Here is a 21,495-nt window from a genome sequence, read left to right as displayed (position 1 = left end):
TACGAAAATATTTATTTCTAATACGTTTTTTTTCAATTACTACAGAAAATATAATAGAACTAGTTCTGAGAGTTATACATAGTACTGCGGATATCCTGTCAATTTATTATCTTTAGAACGAATTAAATTGATAGTGTGGTTAAAGGAAATATTTATTTAAAATGTAATGCACTACAGAATTTCTCTACTGTAATATGTAAAGTCTATAGTTATAGAGAAAAAAAATCTTTCTTCACCGTAACTTTATATGTTTGCCATTCGATATGATTAATACCCCCCCCTTTCCCCCTAAATCGGTGACTTAGTCAGTACCGTATTTTCAGAATATTTTAATTAACATTACAAAAAAGCTACGGTCTTTTTTAGAACAAAAATTTCAGTCTCAAAACAAACATGCATCTTAAAAAAGTCACAAAACAATAGTAGATCAAAATGTACACGTGTCGGCGGTGGTATTTGAAGTTGGCAGAGAGTATGTTTCACATTCAAGTGTTAATGCCCAATGTATTTACTAATTTATTATTCAAATGTTGGAATCAAATCTAGAAATGATAATAATAAATGTTATAACTTGTTGGAAATACTCGCACTTCGTCTTCGATGTGACGAAACTTTCACACCTGCACACCTGCACAGTGTCGAATGATTTTGATTGACAGGACAAGCACGTGGAGTTCGTGTGAACTTGAAGCAGGAAAATAAAAACGAGTATGACTGTCAAACAAATGGATATGATTTGTTGATAAAAAAAAAAAGTTACTTTCACTGTCTGATATATTTAGAAAAAAAAATTCAGAGTTTTTGTTTGATATAGGTACAAACATTTGGTGAAGCCTGAAAGGAGGGGGGGGGGGGGGCTAAAACTGAATATTACTCTCTCTCTCTCTTTCATTTGTCTGTTTAATAAAAACTATAACACCATATTACTTAACTATCAAGTTCTGAAAATTGAATGTATAACAATAATATGAATATGTATCTTTGTATCATCTTGTCCGAGTATAATCACGGCCATCTAGAGATACATGTAGACGTCTGCTCAATAAATCATAATGAAAAATAGAAATGACACATAATATATTATTGTATTAAAAGTTTAAAATATGAGCGTATAAATGTAATTATTTTTTTTTCATAACTTTACACGAAATCGCCTTGACACGGAGATATTTATATATGAATATAAGTTACAACGGCTTTAATTCATTCTATAAATCATAAGTTTTCTCTGATTTGTTATCAAATAAGAATAAACATTTTTATTTTCCAAATAAAAACAATATCTTTTATACTTCAGCGTTCGGCAACATTGCAATGTTTTAATGCGATAAAAATCGTGTGATTAAAAACTTACCGGTAATGTGCATGCACCGTCTTTCTTAGGACAATTTTGGAGAATTCATTTTATTGACTTATTTATTCATTCATTTGTTTGTTTACTTATTTATTATTTGGTTTTTTTTGGTGTGTTTTTTTATTGGCACCTGACATTATAATACAATAAAATAGTTTCAATGCAAGGAAAATATCAGAGGCATTCCGAATATATCGTTCATCTTGCGTTCACCGTTCGTTCACCGTTCACTTTGCGTTCGCGTTTGCGCTCCGTTCGCGTTCTGCGTTCGCTCACCGTTCACCGTTCACACATCGTTCACCAAGTTGCGTTCAGCGTTCACACATCGTTCACTCACCGTTCGCTCTGCGTTCGTTCAGCGTTCGTTCACCGTTCGTTCAGCGTTCGCTCACCGTTCAAGTGGGAAAGTAGAACGTTTCAGGGACTGTATGTATTACACATCTGACGAGGCGTTAAAACCTCAGTAGTCGGTGAATGTTTTTATCATCATCAATGAAAATAATATAAACAAATGTTTACTCAGTAAACGATATGCCTGTGAAATATTTAGAGCTACTTCTCAAGTTAAAAACATATAAATATCCAAAGTTAGTTACTGATATAGATATCATCATTGCAAACATGGAATTACACAGTCGACCAATTTGCAGAAAGATACATCGGTTATAATGAGTATCAAAATCGCTCTGGGCTAGTCCAGGTCTTCAACAGTCTACTGCAAGGAAAGCAAATCCTGGTGACTAGATGATGCCGTGTGCAAACACCTAACATCACAACCACTCTGATTCTCCAGGCGTCGTTTGCTGATCTAGGTTTTCTTTAAATCACCCCTGTTTACGAAAGAATACATTGCCCAAACAACGCGTTTGTTCCTTCAACTCGACCTTTAGACATATTGAATGACGTATTATCAATTTACAATAGTTACTTCCATTCATATGCCGACTTCCACCTTTTTTATGCTCGATACTTTCCTGAATTCAATTTTATACTACGAATTCGTTCCGATCGACTGAATTTCGTTTTCCTCTACTGATATAGCGTTTTTATTTGTTTTTTGCAGTTTATTTTCAAATTTTAATATTTACTCTTCATAACTAATTCAATTTAAAGAAAAAAAAATACAGTTTTATTGCCATAATTGCTTTACGCGATAAGTGTCATTTATCAAAGAAGAATAGACTAAACTTGATAACTCTCTCGTCTTAGACATCAAAAATCCCTATGCTACGATAGATGAATCCAAATATTTCATTTTTTTTTTAAATGTTTTTCCTTAAAAAAATCAATAATGCTTGTTATGAATTTATTTGTTAAAATAATGAATATATTTATAGCGTTTTGAGAATTTATTGCACTTGGATGTAAAACTTCGCTTGTCTACGGACTCAAAATTCAAATTTATCGATTCGAAGGAATTTCGACATTGGTATAATTACACAAAAAATCGCCTAATTTCCATCATAGAGTGGAATTAATCTTAAAATAATTACAGTTTGAATTCGATGACGATCAATTTTGTTGACAAAAACACCGTATCTTTTACAAAGCATAATTACTTCAAATGTTTTATCATGATAAATTTCAAGTGTTTTATCATTTCGATTTGCGGCTTTGTAAATAATTAAAATTATCATATTACAGTATATCAAAAAGGAAACTTTTCGTCTTGTCAAAAAAAAACGTTTTGCATTTTGAAACAATCCTATCAGGTTTTGCGTTTATCCTATCGTGAAGATCGTTTATCAGGTCTATCGTGTTTTGCGTTTATCGTATTTTGCGTTTATCGTGTTTTGCGTTTATCCTATCGTGCGTGTATCCTGTCCTATCGTGCGTGTATCCTATCGTTTCGTGTATCCTGTAAAGAATAACGATGCGGGTACTGTACATCGTGTTTGCTGAGCGGCGTGCGTGATATTTATATATTTGAAAATTGACTGGATAAATGAGGAGAACTATGCGTTTATGAAAATGCATTTGTCGATGTTTTAATTGATGGCCTTTTGCTTTACTTGTTAGAATACTAATTCAACAAGAACGTCAAAATACTGGTAGGATTCATCATCTGGCTTAAGCGGAAGAAATCTGTGCAGGTGTGGACAAATGCCTTGCTAGAGATGGTTTTTCTGTGTGTTTACAGTAAAATATTCATGTACCCAATTCTTCTTAAAGAATTTGGTGTACTATTGGCAACAAGGTCAGCATTTGTAAGTGATGAATAAGCTGATTGTGATGATACAGCTATTGGCTTTACATAGTTGCTGCTATTGAAAATTAAGCATATGTCATTGTCGGAAGATGGTTGTTACATTGTACCTGTACCTCCATCATAGGCAGATATAATCTTCGAAAGTAGATCAGCAAACGACGCCTGGAGAATCAGAGTGGTTGTGATGTTAGGTGTTTGCACACGGCATCATCTAGTCACCAGGATTTGCTTTCCTTGCAGTAGACTGTTGAAGACCTGGACTAGCCCAGAGCGATTTTGATACTCATTATAACCGATGTATCTTTCTGCAAATTGGTCGACTGTGTAATTCCATGTTTGCAATGATGATATCTATATCAGTAACTAACTTTGGATATTTATATGTTTTTAACTTGAGAAGTAGCTCTAAATATTTCCAAGGCATATCGTTTACTGAGTAAACATTTGTTTATATTATTTTCATTGATGATGATAAAAACATTCACCGACTACTGAGGTTTTAACGCCTCGTCAGATGTGTAATACATACCAATATATTCTATTAAAGAAGTACCAACTTAATAGCTATAACGGTATCTTGATGGTGAAGCATAGACTGTATGCCTATTTCCTCTGTCGAAGCGATGATGCAGAAATAATTGACGCGCATCTATCGTAGCATAGGGATTTTTGATCCCTAAGACGAGAGAGTTATCAAGTTTAGTCTATTCTTCTTTGATAAATGACACTTATCGCGTAAAGCAATTATGGCAACAAAACTGTATTTTTTTTTCTTTAAATTGAATTAGTTATGAAGAGTAAATATTAAAATTTGAAAATAAACTGCAAAAAACAAATAAAAACGCTATATCAGTAGAGGAAAACGAAATTCAGTCGATCGGAACGAATTCGTAGTATAAAATTGAATTCAGGAAAGTATCGAGCATAAAAAAGGTGAAAGTCGGCATATGAATAGAAGTAACTATTGTAAATTGATAATACGTCATTCAATATGTCTAAAAGTCGAGTTGAAGGAACAAACGCGTTGTTTGGGCAATATTTTCTTTCGTAAACAGGGGTGATTTAAAGAAAACCTTTTAAAAAGTTTTAAGTATCAATATCTGATTTACACCTTACTAACTAATGCACTGAAGATATTAATTAACTGATTCCTTGATTCTATATTTTATTTTCCTTTATTTTTATCTTCTTCCTATTTAAGGGTTTTTTATGTGCTTCTTTTTAGAAGTAAAAGTTGATACTTCTTGTATGCATACATGTACTTATTTTGTTCACTGTAGGTAGACCAGAGGTGAATACCACTATTTTAAGTCCATACAAGATTGTAGAAGGTTAGATTGCTACAATGACATGTACTGTAACTGCTGCTAATCCTGACACAGACATCAGATGGATCTGGACCAAGACAGACAGTCCCAGTAATGTCCTCCATACACGGTCTACCTACACAATACCCAACATACAGAGAGAACGGTCAGGGACCTACAGCTGTAGAGCCGACAACTCCATAGGGGTGTCTTCACCAGCTACAATACAAGTGGATGTACAATGTAAGTAATAATATATTTTTTAAATATAACTAACAACTCAACTGGGACGTTTAAACCGTCTGCAATACAAGTTGATGTACAATTTTGACAATAATACCTTGATATAAATTCAAACTCTATAAGGATACCTACATGCAGTACATTACAAATGCGGTATGTTTACTATTAACATATATTTGTACATGTATGTAAAAGTTAGTTTTCAATAATATCTATCGCAGACATCTACATTAGCCTCAGTGCCCATGATGTGTATTTCAATATTAATTTCATTGAATACTTCTGACGATTTAGGGATACTTATTGAATTATTCTCTGGTCCAAAGGAATTATAATTTCAAAGATCATTTTAAATTTTAAACACTTTAACGATAACCTTTTTATTCCAGAGATTCGTCATAATCATTTGTCTTTTAGATAGACCAGAGGTGAATCTTACTACGATTTTAAGTCCATACAGGATTGTAGAAGGTCAGACTGCTACAATGACATGTACTTTGACTGCTGCTAATCCTAACTCAGACATCAGATGGAGCTGGATCAAGACAGACAGTCCCAGTAATGTCCTACATACACGGTCTACCTACACAATACCCAACATACAGAGAGAACGGTCAGGGACCTACAGCTGTAGAGCCGACAACTCCATAGGGGTGTCTTCACCAGCTACAATACAAGTGGATGTACAATGTAAGTAATAATATATTTTTAGTATAACTAACAACTCAACTGGGACGTCTAAATCGTCTGCAATACAAGTTGATGTACAATTTTAACAATAATACCTTGGTATGAATTCAAACTCTAAAAGGATACCTACATGCAGTACATTACAAATGCGGTATGTTTACTATTAACATATATTTGTACACGTATGTAAAATGTAGTTTTCAATATTAGTCTATCGCAGACATCTACATTAGCCTCAGTGCCCCATGATGTGTATTTCAATATTAATTTCATTGAATACTTCTGACGATATAGGGCAAAAGTAATTACATGTACATGTATATGCACATACATCCATACATGCGATATTAACAGAAAACAAGAAGAGGCGATGAAATTTTCATCATGAGAGCTTTACACATAATAACTTTGTAGGATTTGGATAGTTTTTTCCCAATATACAATATACACTGTTTAATGAAAAACCTTAGAAAAATTACAATTCATCATGTCGATATCCATGCAATTTATGGCAGTGTAGGCTTATTCTAGATTGAGGGTTAAACGGTTTTATTATTAACCATCACTGTATAAACTTTTTTTTTTGGCATTAACATGAATCAATTTAATGTATGTCATTGAATTATTCTCTGGTCAAAAGGAATTATAATTTCAAAGATCATTTTAAATTTTAAACATTTTCACGATGACCTTTTTATTCCAGAGATTCGTCATAATCATTTGTCTTTTAGACAGACCAGAGGTAAATACCACTATTTTAAGTCCATACAGGATTGAAGAAAGTCAGACTGCTACAATTACATGTAGTGTGACTGCTGCCAATCCTAACACAGACATCAGATGGAGCTGGATCAAGACAGACAGTCCCAGTGATGTTCTCCATACAGTGTCTACTTACATAATACCCAACATACAGAGAGAACGGTCAGGGACCTACAGCTGTAGAGCTGTCAACTCCATAGGGGTGTCTTCACCAGCTTCAATACAAGTGGATGTACAATGTAAGTAATAATATATTTTTAAGTATAACTAACAACTCAACTGGGACGTCTAAACCGTCTGCAATACAAGTTGATGTACAATTTTAACAATAATACCTTGGTATGAATTCAAACTCTAAAAGGACACCTACATGCAGTACATTACAAATGCGGTATGTTTACTATTAACATATATTTGTACAGGTAAGTAAAATATACTTTTCAATAATAGTCAATCGCAGGCATTTACATTAGCCTCAGTGCCCCATGATGTGTATTTTAATATTATTTTCATTGAATACTTCTGAGGATATAAGGCAAAAGTAATCATATGCATATACATCCATACATGTGATATTAACAGAAAACTAGAAGAGGTGATAAAATTTACATCATGAGAGCTTTACACATATTAACTTTGTAGGATTTGGATAGTTTTTTCCCAATATACAATATACACTGTATAATGAAAAAGCTTAGAAAAATTACAATTCATCATGTCGATATCCATGCAAATTGTAGTAGTGTAGGCTTATTCTAGATTGACGGTTAAATGGCTTTACTATTTACCATCTCTGTAAAAACTTTTTTATAAACATGAAAACAAATTAATATATGCTTTTGAATCATTCCCTGGTCCAAAGGAATTATAATTTCAAGGATCATTTTAAAATCTAAACATCTTTACGATAACCTTTTTATTCCAGAGATTCGTCATAATCATTTGTCTTTTAGACAGACCAGAGGTAAATACCACTATTTTAAGACCATACAGGATTGTAGAAGGTCAAACTGCTACAATGACATGTACTTTGACTGCTGCCAATCCTAACACAGATATCAGATGGAGCTGGATCAAGACAGACAGTCCCAGTAATGTCCTCCATACAGGGTCTACCTACACAATACCCAACATACAGAGAGAACGGTCAGGGACCTACAGCTGTATAGCTGTCAACTCTATAGGGGTGTCTTCACCAGCTTCAATACAAGTGGATATACAATGTTAGTATTGCTATATTTTTTTAAAGTAAAACTTACAACTCCACTGGAACGTCTAGACCATCTGAAATACAAGTTGATGTACAGTCTTAACATTTATACCCTTGTATAAATTCCACCTATATTATTTGCAAGAAGACATCACATGTATTATAGACAGTATTTTTCCCATAAAAGCTGTTTCATCGCCTGCGAAATTTTGACTTAATATTTGTTTAAATGTGGTTTAATGATAGCTAAATGGAGTATGGACATTACGCACTGATAAATTTTGGCTTGATGGTGGCTGTATGGTGACTTAAAGATTGTCTAGAAGGTATCATTTAAGCACCTATAAGTCACATTTAAGAAACCATTAATTTAGCCTTTACTAAACAGTTTTAATAAATGTAATATAAAGTCCGCCGATAACCTGTATAATAACTCGCAATATGATCCTATGCAAAAAAAGTGCCAAGCGACTTTTAATACAAACGGGGAGTAACTCAAAACTTTTAACCCGATCAATGCCAACAGATTTCCTTTTTCAGTTTTGAAAAAAATAAATAAATAAATAAATGAGCAAAATCAAAAAAAAAAAAAAAAAAAAAAAAAAAAAAAAAAGAAAAAAAGAAAAAAAAGAAAAAAAAGAAATTGGCGGGGCACTTTGACAGGGGCGAGCGAGGCCGCAGGGAATTACGGTATAAAATTTCGTTGTAAAAGCTCAGAAGCTTCTTCAGATATCGCCAGAAAAGAAAGTGTTACACACAGGCAAAATGTATGAATTAACAACCTTGGCCTTTGATCTTTTGACCTTAAAATGAATAGAGATCTTTCGTAGGCCATAGGGAGTGGTGGTATAAAATTTAATTGCAAAAGCTCAAAGGCTTCTCGAGATATCGCACGAAAAAGAAATTGTTAAAACAGAGAGAACTATTAAATTTATGACCATGACCTTTGACCTTTTGACCTCAATATCTATAGGTTTTTTCTTTAGATGATAGGAAGTTGCTATGTAAAATTTCATTGAAACGTTCAAAGCTTCTCGAGATATTGCACGGAAACGAATGTGTTACAGACAGAGGGAAAGATAAAGGGGCGGAATCAATTTCCCCCACTTTCAGTGAAAGCGGGAGCGAAGAAAACATACGCTTGAATAATGAACAAAAGTGTTTTACGATGCTTGTATCTTTTTAAAAATAGACGTATATTGGAGCAATATGTCAGCTTAATTTTAGGTGTTCAAGGTGATTCCCTGATTATTATTACGTGCTTGACGTCCTTTTCTCAGAATAGCACTAAGCTGGCTAAAAAATGTACGCAAACGAAAATGCTTCGTATTTCAATACACGTTTCATTTCAAAATTCATGCTTCAAATGCATCCTAATGCATTTCGTTAAAATTTTAGACATTTAACTTTCATTCTATACCCGAAATATGTCATCAATATATCAGTTGTCTTAATTATTGTGAATTTAATTGAGGCATGTGATTTCCCTACAATTCTGCTTGTTGAGCATCAATTTTTCCTTGTGGGCTGGATCCATCTTTTTTCTGTGAAATCAGTAAATGACTTGCTTTTTTCATCGATGATCCTTCATTTTGCAAGGGAAAATGTTGATTTTGCAATTGAATCTGTTGATTTTAGTTTAATATGTTTTTCTTTTTTTTTCTTTTTTTTTTTTTTTTTTGGTATTTCGCAAATTAATTCTTTATATATTTTGCGTTACGGTCCTTTTATACCCTTACTTCCATTATTTATTTATTCTTTAATTTAGTGAAGAATAATTAAGAACATTAAGGCTTTCAGAACGGGGTGCGTTGAGTACATTTGCAGCCCCCTTTATGTTGTGTAAAATCAAAAATGCGTCGTCCTATTTTAAACCCCCCCCCCCCCAAAAAGAAGATTTTTTTTAGGCCTCCTTATCACTCAGGTTACCTATTGCAATCAGTTTTCGGCCGTCGCCGTGCGAAGTGGTTGTGTGTCTCGTGTTTACATTTGAACATTTTCAACTTCTTCTCCGGAACAAATGAACTGATTTCAATCAATCTTAGCATAAAGCATCCTATGAAGAACAACAATTCTGAATTTCATGTCCCCCACTTTCTATTTTTCATATTGCGAAAACGTATTATTTCTTTGAAAATCTTTTTTTTTTTTTTTTTGTCCCTTGGTATTTAATAGAAAATAATAAGTGAATGATTATAATGAGAAAAAAAATCCTTCAAGGTTTTGAAATCCATGACAAGGTGGGGCTAATAGCTCATGTAGTGAAAATGCATAAATTCTTCCAAAATCTATTTCTCTGCGACTGAGTACTAAGCTGACAAACTAAGTGAATAATTCTGCTGAGTAAGTGTGCCTCTTTTTCCAAGATTGTAAAATTCATACCCCTTGGGTCAGGTGTTCCGGAGTTAGGGTTGGGCTGCATGTATTGATTATATAGGAAAATGAATTAATTCTTTGAAAATCTTCTATTCTACTGAATATATAGCAGACAAAATCAGTGCATTGTTATGAGGATCAAAAATGCCTCTTCCAATTATGAAATCCATGATTCTTGGGTCAGGGGTTCTGGAGTAAAGGCGTGACTTTATTGTTCGTTTACCGTACGTTCACTGTTCGTCTTTCGTTCACAGTTTTGCGTTCAGCGGTCAAAGTGCGCTCGCGTTCATCGTTCACAAAGCGTTCACTCTTCGCTCTCCCTTCGCTCTCCCGTCGTCCACTTTGTGTTCACCTTGCGTTCAGCGTTCACTTATTGTTCACTCTTCACCGTCGTTCGGAACTCCGAAGTGAAGGGACTTTTTTGTAAGTAAGGATTTACCGGTTTCGAAATTTAATAATTAACATATCGTGTTTAAAGGATCATTAATTCATGGGAAAAATGATTTACAATGTGTTTTATTATTCTTCTAAATTAGCTGTTGGATTATTTATTAAATTGCTCTGGAAACTAGATGTAGTTATAAGTATGTACCTATGTAGAACGATGCTGAAGAATTAAATTTAATATGGGCAATATACGGATATTTCAAGCACTGCAACATTTTGTTGTTATTTTAAAGACGACAAATCGTTAATGGAGAGATAATAATCCATGTCAATTAATTTACCAACTGCAAAATATTTATTTCTAACACGTGTTTTTCAATTACTATAGAAATACATATTAAAACTACTTCTGAGAATTATAAATAGTACTGCGGAAATCCAGTTAATCAAATCTCTTTGGATCAAATTAAATTGAGAGTGTGTTTAAAAAAAATACTTATTTAAATGTAATACACAACATTTTTTTTCTACTTTACACATATAAAGTCTATTGTTAGAGAGAAAAATATCCTTCCTTCACCATTACTTTATCTGTTTGTAATTCGATATGATAACCCCCCTTTTTTCCCCACCTAAATCGGTTACTTAGTCAGTATTTACAGTATATTGTAATTAATATTTAGAAAAAAATTAATGCGTTTTGTTTCACAAAAAAAAAAAAAAAAAAAAAAAAAAAAAAAAAAAAAATCAGTTTCAAAACAAACATGCATCTAAAAAGTCAGTAAACAATAGTAGTTCAAAATATACGCGTGCCGGCGGCGGTATTTTAAATTGGCAGGGAGTATGTTTCAAATTCATTCCAAGTGTTTTTATTTATTTATTGAAAAGTTGGGTTCAGGTCTAGAAATGGTAAAAATGTTAAAACTTCTTGGAAATACTACAAAGTAACACTTCACCTTTGGTGTGACGAGATTTTCACACCTGCACAGTGCCGAATGATTTTGATTGACAGCACAAGCACATGTACTTCGTGTGAACTTGAAGCAAGAAAATGAAAACCGATTATGACTGTCAAACAAATGTGTATGTTGATGTAATAATATTACTTTCACTGCGTGATATACATGCATTTGCGGAAGGGGGTCTAAAATGGAATATCTCTCTCTCTCTCTCTCTCTCTCTCTCTCTCTCTCTCTCTCTCTCTCTCTCTCATTTGTCCGTTTAATCTAAACTATGACAGCATATTATTTATATATCAAGTTCTCAAATTTTAATCTATAACAAATTATATGAATACTTCTTTGTATCATCTTGTCCGAGTATAATCATGGGAAATTGTCTACAGATGCATGTAGAAGTCTGTTTAATAAATCATCATAAAAATGAGAAGACACATAAATTTGTTATTGCATTGAATTTTAAAAATACGAATGTATTTACGCAATACGTCCACAGACCTTTGTAATTTTTTTTCCCTCATTATTTTACATGGAATCGCTTAGGCATGGAAATACATATGTGGTTGTAACAACCGTTGTAATTCATTCTCTAAGTCAGTTATTTCCTGTTCAAAAATCATTATTTGCAATGGTTGTATATATCAAATAAGAATAAACTTATTTTACAACTAGAATAATTTAATCTTTTAAACTACAGAGTTCGGTAACAATGACAATGTTTTACAGCGATAAAAATCGTGCGATTATAAACAGCTGAATTTAAACATCATACATATGTGCAGAAAATATTGTAAGAAACTTAATCAAATTCAATTTTGAAATATTTATTTATTTATTTATTTTACACCTGACATTAGAATACAATAGAATAGATACAATGCAAGGGAAAGATCAGAGGCATTCCGAATAAATCATTCATCTTGCTTTCACCGTTCGTTCACCGTTCACTTTGTGCTCGCGTTCACGCTCTGTTCGCGTTCTGCGTTCACTCATCGTTCACTTACCGTTCACCAAGTTGCGTTCAGCGTTATATATATATATGTAAGACTCCAAAGTCCGATGGTTTCGCCAAACCCCGATGGTCTGCGCCAAACCCCGATGGTTTGATGTCGGTTCGGACGCCAAAGTCCGATGGTCACGCCAAAGTCAGATGGCTCGTTTCCTATGAGACGCGCTGAGCTAAAGTGTGATGGTCTGACACGCCAAAGTCCGATGGTGCCGAGAAAAAAATCGACGTTTATGACGTCACAATATTCCGACGTCAATCCTTGACGCCGTTGTCCAATACTTCAGCATTCGTCCTCGCATACAATTTTACTGATTTTGCTTATTGCTTGCACCCTCCAGAGATATTAGGGTTAGTCCTCGCACACCACTCGACTGATTAGGGTTAGTCCTTGCTTTGCACCAACCCGAGAGATTTAGAGTTTGTCCACGCACACTAGTTGAGTGATTAGGGTTAGTCTCGCACGCACCCAAGATATCTAGGTTATAGTTGTTACACACTTTTCGAGCGATTAAGGTTAGTTTCGCAACTATCCGAGATATTAGGGTGAGTTTTCGCATAATGATATTTATTTATACTGATTTAATACCTTGGCATGGCGGGGTATTGCAGTTGGCCGCAGTGGTATTATGACGTCACAAACGTCAATCGTTTTTCCGCACCATCGGACTTTGGCGTGTCAAACCATCGGGGTTTGGCGCAGACCATCGGACTTTGGCGTGACGATCGGACTTTGGAGTCCCATCGCACTTTGGAGTCCTATACATATATATATATATATATATATATATATATATATATATATATATATATATATATATATATATATATATATATATATATATATACAGGGTGTTTCACAATATATGTCACACATCTAAAGGCAGAAAGAAAAAACACAACAAAAGCTACATATACATTTTAAATATCATTTTAATCAGCAGATATTCAAAATTATTTTTTTAAGTCAGATGTATCCAACATTCTCCATTTCAGTTTCTATGGCAACGATTTCCTAACATGTTATACTGAACGTGTTTTCCTTACCATTGTCCAAAATATCTTAAGAGACTCTTGTTCAGAAATTTCTGACCACTGCTTTGTACGTTTCACATGATACTTGACAGATTTCCTGTTTATATCTAGCTTTCTAGAACCCCAAAAGTGCATATTTTTTTTTTTATTTAAAAACGCATTTAAATAAACGTGTCATTTCAGAACCACCGGTGTGTGCTGACGTCCACTCCTTTCGCTCTTCCTTTCAATCAATTTTGCAAACTTAACCAACTCTGAATGTCAGTTGTTGGCTTTAAATGCTGCAATGCTGAAATCTTGTATGCAGACACACTCAATTCAAATCGAAAATTTCTAAATACACTTAATACACTTAAGTAGTCCCAATCCATTTCCCTAAACTCAGATCTAACTGATGTTCTTAAGGTTTTCTCAATGATTGACTTCAATTTGACAATGTTCTCATGGGGGGGGGGGGGGGAGGCAGGGGAGGCAGGATTTAACTGTCTCTCATCTTTGCATTATGTTTTATTCAAACTTCTTAATTAACCTTAATAAATGAAAACTTGAAGAGGGCTTTCTCGTCTGGATATTTTTCTTCATCACACCCTGTACAACATTTAGGATATCGTGCTTATAATAAAAGTTTACAAATTCAAAATTTTGTTGCTAGTTGTACTCCATTTTGAGAACAGCTGAAATTATGACATCACTGATTACATCATCAGTGTACTTCATGGTATTATAATTTTCCCAATATTTTTGCAATATCATAATTTCAGATCAATATGCTTGTCTATGGTATTTTAGTATTTTTGGCATCATGCTTGATATTCAGATTATGCCCATTTAGATGTGTGACATCTATTATGAAACACCCTGTATGTATGTATTTGCCCTAAATATATATATATATATATATATATATATATATATATATATATATATATATATATATATATATATATATATATATATATATATATATATATATATATATATATATATATATATAGTTTTAAATGAAACAAGATATGGATCAAAAATAAAAAAAAAAATTACAAGATGAAGGAACATCTCCTGATTTTTGGTTGGTCAATATTATGATGACTGTTATTTCTCAAGTACTCAATGAAGTGCTTTGAAATTTTAAATGTCGATACATTGCGTATATTTATAACAAGAGATATTTAAGTTTATATAAGAGAAGATTTGAACAAACAGCATATATGATGACATGTTGCTAAAATTGGATAATGGTCATAATTGCTTCTTAATGTTCAGTGTCATAAAGAAGAGATTTAAGAATGTAACAAAATAGTATGTGACTATTTGTATAGTATACAAAACGCGCATGCACTTTTTTTTTAAATTTTGATTCGCTAAAGCTTAAATAACCGTAATGTTCTAAGTTGTCAATGAAATGAAACTTTAAATTATATGTACATAAACTGTTTTTTCATGCAGTATAAAATCCTTCATTAAGAGCACTTTTTTCATACACTGTCATCTGAACTTGAAGATGTACGACAAGAAGTTTCAAATTCCAAGTGTAGCTGTTTTTTATCAGAAAAACGGGAAAGGGCTTTATTTAGACGTAAGCAAACTGTGGAATCAACAAAATCGGTCAAATTTTCTTCTCGAACTTCATTTATTCCTCCAGTAACGACGCCTAGGGCAAACACTGTCCTCTGGTCAGGAGATCTGTCATGTTGGAAAACTACTGAACCACTATCTCCTTGTGCAGAAAAGGGATGATCGGGGGAAGTAACATTTGAAACAAGGAACATTTCACTTCTATCTTCGAACAATGTGGAATAAAACTCCGGGCTCAGAATTTTACCATCAGTAAGGTTAGTCGTTGCCCCCTTTTTATGCACGGTAGCATATGGTAATATGGGTCCTTCATAAACATTAACATTGCATGGTTTTTCCATTCTGTTCAAGAAGGTTGTATCACAGTTTCTTTTCTCGTCTTTGTCTATTTGGAAAACGGCAAAGTCGAAATGAGGGTTTGCATCCGAATAAATACATTCACCGACTTTGTAGAGTTCGGTAGTTTCTGGGGATTCGACGTACACTAATTTGTTCTCCGAAGGTAAAACATGACGACAAGTCAATCCATATATCTCGCCTGAGCTCTCGTCGTCTTTCAGCAGAGCGCCAACTGTTGCACAGGAATATTGTGAATTGTCACAATTCTTATCTATGCATACTTTATCCCCTTGTTTTAAATAATTATTCATTTTTATTTCACCGGACACTATATGAAGTGTGAAACAATCGAAGAATTTAGGACTGAGTTCATATAAATCAGATTGCAGCCGATCATTATTCGGGCTGTTCCCTATAAATACCTTGAACTCAGATGTACCCCAAATCCCAAATCCATACACCCCAGGTCTCCTAAAATATAACAAAGTAATAAACTGCATTCGTTTAAAATAATTATTATCATTAATGATTATGAAATGATGGTAAAATAATCATGGCATAATAAAAGTTACTCAGTAGTTTTCAGTATACTAAAAGGCAATACAAATGATTATTTTACTAGTAGTAGTGTGAGAATGGCTTAGTAATTTTAAACTTACTCAAACAGGTAACTTTTAATGTTCTCTGGGATCCGTGTTTCATTTCTTTCCGGTGACATTTGTGATAACAATGATTTGCATTCATTCCATAGGTCTGGTATTTCTTCTATTTTGATGCCGATAACACCAGAATTAAATTCTTCAAGAAACTTTTCAATGTACTCCTTCAAAGGGGTTTCCAAGAAAGAGGAGAGGGCTTCTCGAACACATTTCTTTTTTCTGCAAAGCACTTGGTATTTTGATTCATCTGTGGCTGCAGATGGTCTTACTCCTTTATTGAGGACTATAAAAGTCTTTGTCCACATAGCTGGCCTTATTGAATCGATAAGCTACTCAGAAAAGATAGACATCGTAACTTGATTTACTTTGTAAAGAATTATGATAAATTCAATCAATACAACACTTAGACAATATAGACCATTATAAAGAAATGTGAAAAATAACTATAATTATGCATAATTACCTCTTCTATTTTATCAACATATTCATTCTCACTTTGAAAATAAATAAGAGCTGACACCGGCCATTTTTGTTTAGCGTCTAAAGAGTAATTTACTGGCTCCTCTAAAGAAAAGTAATTTAGAAATGTAGTAATATGATTGAACTATTCCAAAATCAGAGAGAGAGAGAGAGAGAGAGAGAGAGAGAGAGATAGAAGTACCCTTGCAGGAAGTAATGAGTTTCTTTGTTTCTTCGGTATTTTCTCCGGCTAAGTAAATCTCAACTATTTCCGCACTTATGGGTGCAAAATCTTTGAAAGATGGTCTGAAAGCCCTTATTTTTGTTGTAAGCCTATAGATCAGTTGTTTGTAGTAAAACAAACGAGGAAAACTGCTAATCAAATAACATGTCTCCTTGTATAGAGGTCGGTAACCTTCTGAAAGTTAATTTACATAAAATATATCAATTCTATGTTAAAAATGACACAAACCACGTGTATGTTTGTGATGAAAAATTTCAAAATTTAATTTTAAAGAAATATTTAATGTATGTATATTTTTATGTTAAGCGAAAACTTAATAGATATTTTTTTCACACCAGACTTGGATTTCTGATCTCTATGGCTTTCTATAATTCTGCTTCGTTTTTCTACGATGTCGGACAGCCTTTTTTGCTTCTGAATATTAAGTATTAAAAAGACTATAATATTAAAAGTAAAAGAAATAACATTTTTAGTGATATTTTATACTTCATTTATTGCACATATAATAGTCCATGAAAATAGACATTAATCTATCAAAGTGGGATTATTAACTAGATTTGATACATTTCATTCTAAAGTTTTCATTTATGATACCTACTTTTTGTTGATTGCTTGGAAAGCCATCAAGCCTAGAACCTGTTGCATAGTCATTCGTACCAGGACAAGGCATTCTATAAGAACAACAATGTTTAACCTTTTGTTTGATACACAAATGTATATGTCTATATTCATTAAAAGCCTATGTCTCAACTTTATATATATCTGCATTATGTCAGATACAGTTACATAATACATGTAGATTGTAGCAGATTGGTTCTAATATACCTATCAAAATAACAATCTTTTGCATATCTCGCAATTATATCACAGAATTGCCTAAATATCACTTTTCTTTATCAATATACACTGATAAAAGGTGTAACTGTAAATGGAATAAATGTCTATCCCGTTATGACTGATTTAGGTTTAAACTTTTTAAGTCAGCTTTAACCCCGAAAGCTATGGTAAAAATAGTTGCAGTTTACGTATAAATACATTTCTTTCGGAAAAATCAAAAGCATTGCTAGGTTAGTCCGGTAAAATCGTGGACATTGCTTTGTTATCGAAAAAATAATGCATATGCTGGGCTGAGATTTTCAGCAACAGTTTGTTTTCCATATTTAAGAACATCGTACTATTTTTTTTTTAATAAATTATAGGCAAAATTAAATTAAGGATTTTATGATATTGAGAATGCACAGGGTAGGCTCCGACGGCGTACCACCCAAAAAATCAGTGTGTTTTAAGGAACTATGCATGTATTAAGTAGATAAGGTGGGCGCGCAGGTATGTTAAGGCAGTACCCAGATCATATTTCGGCGAATTAGGACTTTTTTCGTAAAATGTAACATTGATAAATCGGAAAAACCATAGATAAAACATTTACTATTATTATCCATTGTATAGACGTCATTGAGTCTTAGGCTAAAAGAAGCACTCCACTACGACGTCATCACGTGACGTCTATAAATAGAAAAATTGCCTTAATGAAAAAGTTAAAAGTTCAACACTACCCCGGAGATAATTCATTTCTTTTAGTGAAAATAATTATGTAAAAACATCACTGGGCCATGAAAAGTGCTGCTAGAATCCTACTCTCCTGACACAGAAAAAAATATTCCAAAATTTCGCATGAAACCTTACCAAAATTTTAACATTTTATACATACGATCAAGGATTTTTTATCAATTCATGTTAACCACACGATTCTAGCAGCACTTTCCAAGTACTATAGAATACAAGCTTTCGATACAAACAAAAATTATATTTCAAAGTATGCGGCGTAGTGTTGAACTTTTGCATCTTTGTTGTTGTAGAACGACAGAGGAACGGCTAATCGGGATTTTAAAGCACTGACTATGTTCATTATAAAAAAAACATGATAAGAATATATCAGTGTACCTGATTCTTAATCTTTAATTCCTTATGAATCACACATTATATTCATGGTATATGCCTTGAAACTCCCATTTCATGTATTTGTTTACATGAATTCTCATTTCACTCGGCAAATATTTGATCAATAGTTATGACGTCATGGGTTTGGTATTTAACCCCCGTGCTAAATAATTAGCTGTTTATACTACCCAAAAACGACAAGATTTAGTTTATGTTATGTTTTGAATGATTCCATTCTTTTCTTGGACCTGAAATTAAACTTTAAAGATAGATATTAAGAAACCATTAATTCTATAATGCACGTCATACAGCTTACTATGACGTCATATTGTGAAGGCAAGTAGGATATCTCTGGGTGTAGCCTTAACATACCCGCGTGAAAAATTATCGTATTTTTAATTCGCTCTCTATTATGTCGTCATTTGGAAAATTCAAAGGAATTTGCTTAGTTGTTGGCAGTTTTTCCGAGACTTTGAAATGAAAAGTGTTTTACACAGCGCATGAAAAATGTCGACTCTTGATGATGTTACGGCGCGTCGAAAAGCAGTTCAGTTGTATGTTGATTGAGTAATAAGGACTGAAGAGATTTTAAAAGAAAAAAGAGTACAAAAAATATCACTAATACATTACAATATTAATACAAGTGGAATGTGATTTTTTTTTTAAGCTGAAGCTTTTTGATAGAGTCCCACTGTACATCAAAACAATCAGCTATTGGCAATACTGAAAGACGTTATTATTGCAGATCGTCGAAAAAAATACGGCCTATTTAGTTCAGTAAAAGTTATACCTTTCATAACTTACTTATACAAGTTTTTAGGTCCAATAAACCTATCACGGTACCTTAGTGCTAGGGCTCTCGTTTCGTTATCGAGAGATCCGGGTTCGAATTTCGTTCTCCGCGCCACGTCAAACCTAAGACGTAAAGATAGGTAGTAAGTGTTCCTTTCCCAAGCGGCCGGCACTAGAAGTGAAAGTCACGTTTTTTTGTTTTTTTTTTTCGGATGAGACCTTAAAAAAAGAGGTCCCGTGTCACGATAGGCGTTGGTACGATAAAGAACCCTCGCTGCTTAATGGCCATGAGTGCCGAGTATAGGTCTAAATATGAAGCCCTTCACCGGCATACGGTGACGTCTCTCTACGAGTGAAAAATTCTCGAATATGACGTAAAACAACATTCATTCAATCAATCAATCAACCATAAGGTCCCATATATGTGTGCGAGATTGGTCTTTCGACTGCTTATGGAGGAATAAAGGGGGACGCGAGTGTATGCGTCAATAAAATTCATGGACATTAAATGGGGCTAATCTAATTTTTAAGCAAAAATGAAACGTGACATTGCTTTAAACATTTAGTCGTTATCATCCGTGCGCCTTAAGGAGATACCACACATAAAATAAATCCCAAATTTTGATTATTTAAGTATATAACTCTTTGAAATTTCTTTTTATATATTTAGGAAAGTATACTAAAGAGTAGGGAAGATTTTTAAAGCAGTATTGGTTATTTTTCGCCTTGACTCCTTGTCCACGATTTTACCCTCGTAAATAGGTATTTTATATAAGTGAACAGTTGGATTATGTACCTTAAACTTTGAAACAAACGTTTCAAATTAAAGTCATTTCGATTTGATAAAATTGATTAAGAAAATGGCATGCATGATATTTCCATCTCCAAGTTCAATGGACATTACTAAGTGGGAATTATGTGTTTATTTGATACATTTGTCCCAAACATTGGTAAATTCAAACAAAATGTGTAGATAAGAATGAAATAATACAATACTCAATGACAACAATACATATAGATTCAGGAGTTTCCGTAATACTCACTTGAAAGGTGCTTCATTTCAATTTCATATTTTTATCATATCTTATATACATCTTTTTTAATTTATGATTTCTTTCTAAACCACATATTTATACCAAAAATGTATTTCATGTTATAAATATCTTAATTCTTAAAGTATCTTTTTGTTTAAAGTAAAAAGAAACATGTTATTCTCTTGATATCCTTATAATTAGTCATGTTCTGTAATTAAAAAGAATGGAAAGCAAAATATGCATAAAAATATCAAATATACATTTTCTAGCTAAAAAAAAAAAAGAAAAAGAAAAAGAAGAAAACAAATCAAGAGATGAATCTCAGGATAAATGAAAATACGCATCAATTAAGTAGAAAACGCATGTTTCTAAAATAATAATTTCTAATAATTCAATTTACCATACAGTGATACGCTTTTTACGCAGCGTTTGCTATTATTGCAAGATATCAGATATTGCTAATGATTTTAATCTCACGCTTATGAGCATGTCAAATTTAATGATTGTTTTTTGAAAAATCATATTTGTATCTTTTATATTCAGTACTACATGTATAAACTATTTACAAGACTGTATTAAATACCTCAAACTCTTGATCTCATTCAATAATATGAATTGGAAATTAAGAACAAATAAAGAAAGAAATAATATAAGATAATTTTTTTATGCTAAGGGGTGATGGAACTTGAAACAGCGTAGATGAATTTAATAGTCAATTCACTTTTTCAAATGAAAGTTGATTAAATATTCCTGTTATTGTCGCTACTGTATACCTGTACAGCGATAATACTAATCAAAAACTAATAAATATTAATTCGATTATTCTTTCAGATAAAACGCTTTTATTATGCGAAGAATCCGAGTATGCTACTAAAAATCAGAAAATAGGTGGATTGGAAAAGGGTGGGGGTGGGGGG

General features: G+C 33.0%; 1 protein-coding gene across 1 annotated transcript; it reads left to right on the top strand.

Moving 5' to 3' along the window:
* The first annotated feature begins 4,908 nt into the window (after positions 1-4,908).
* On the top strand, positions 4,909-7,793 carry LOC133203164 (B-cell receptor CD22-like). The gene is made up of 4 exons (XM_061339008.1): positions 4,909-5,113; positions 5,531-5,803; positions 6,535-6,804; positions 7,519-7,793. The coding sequence occupies exons 1-4, from the start codon at positions 4,909-4,911 to the stop codon at positions 7,791-7,793; spliced, it is 1,023 nt and encodes a 340-aa protein (XP_061194992.1).
* The last annotated feature ends 13,702 nt before the right edge of the window (positions 7,794-21,495 follow it).

Source organism: Saccostrea echinata, unplaced genomic scaffold (assembly GCF_033153115.1).
Source record: "Saccostrea echinata isolate AGI-Se365-2 ecotype Australia unplaced genomic scaffold, CSIRO_AGI_Sech_v1 ptg000048l, whole genome shotgun sequence".
NCBI lineage: Eukaryota > Metazoa > Mollusca > Bivalvia > Ostreida > Ostreidae > Saccostrea > Saccostrea echinata.
Note: the sequence above shows the minus strand (reverse complement) of the source record. Positions and strands in the feature narration are given on the sequence as shown.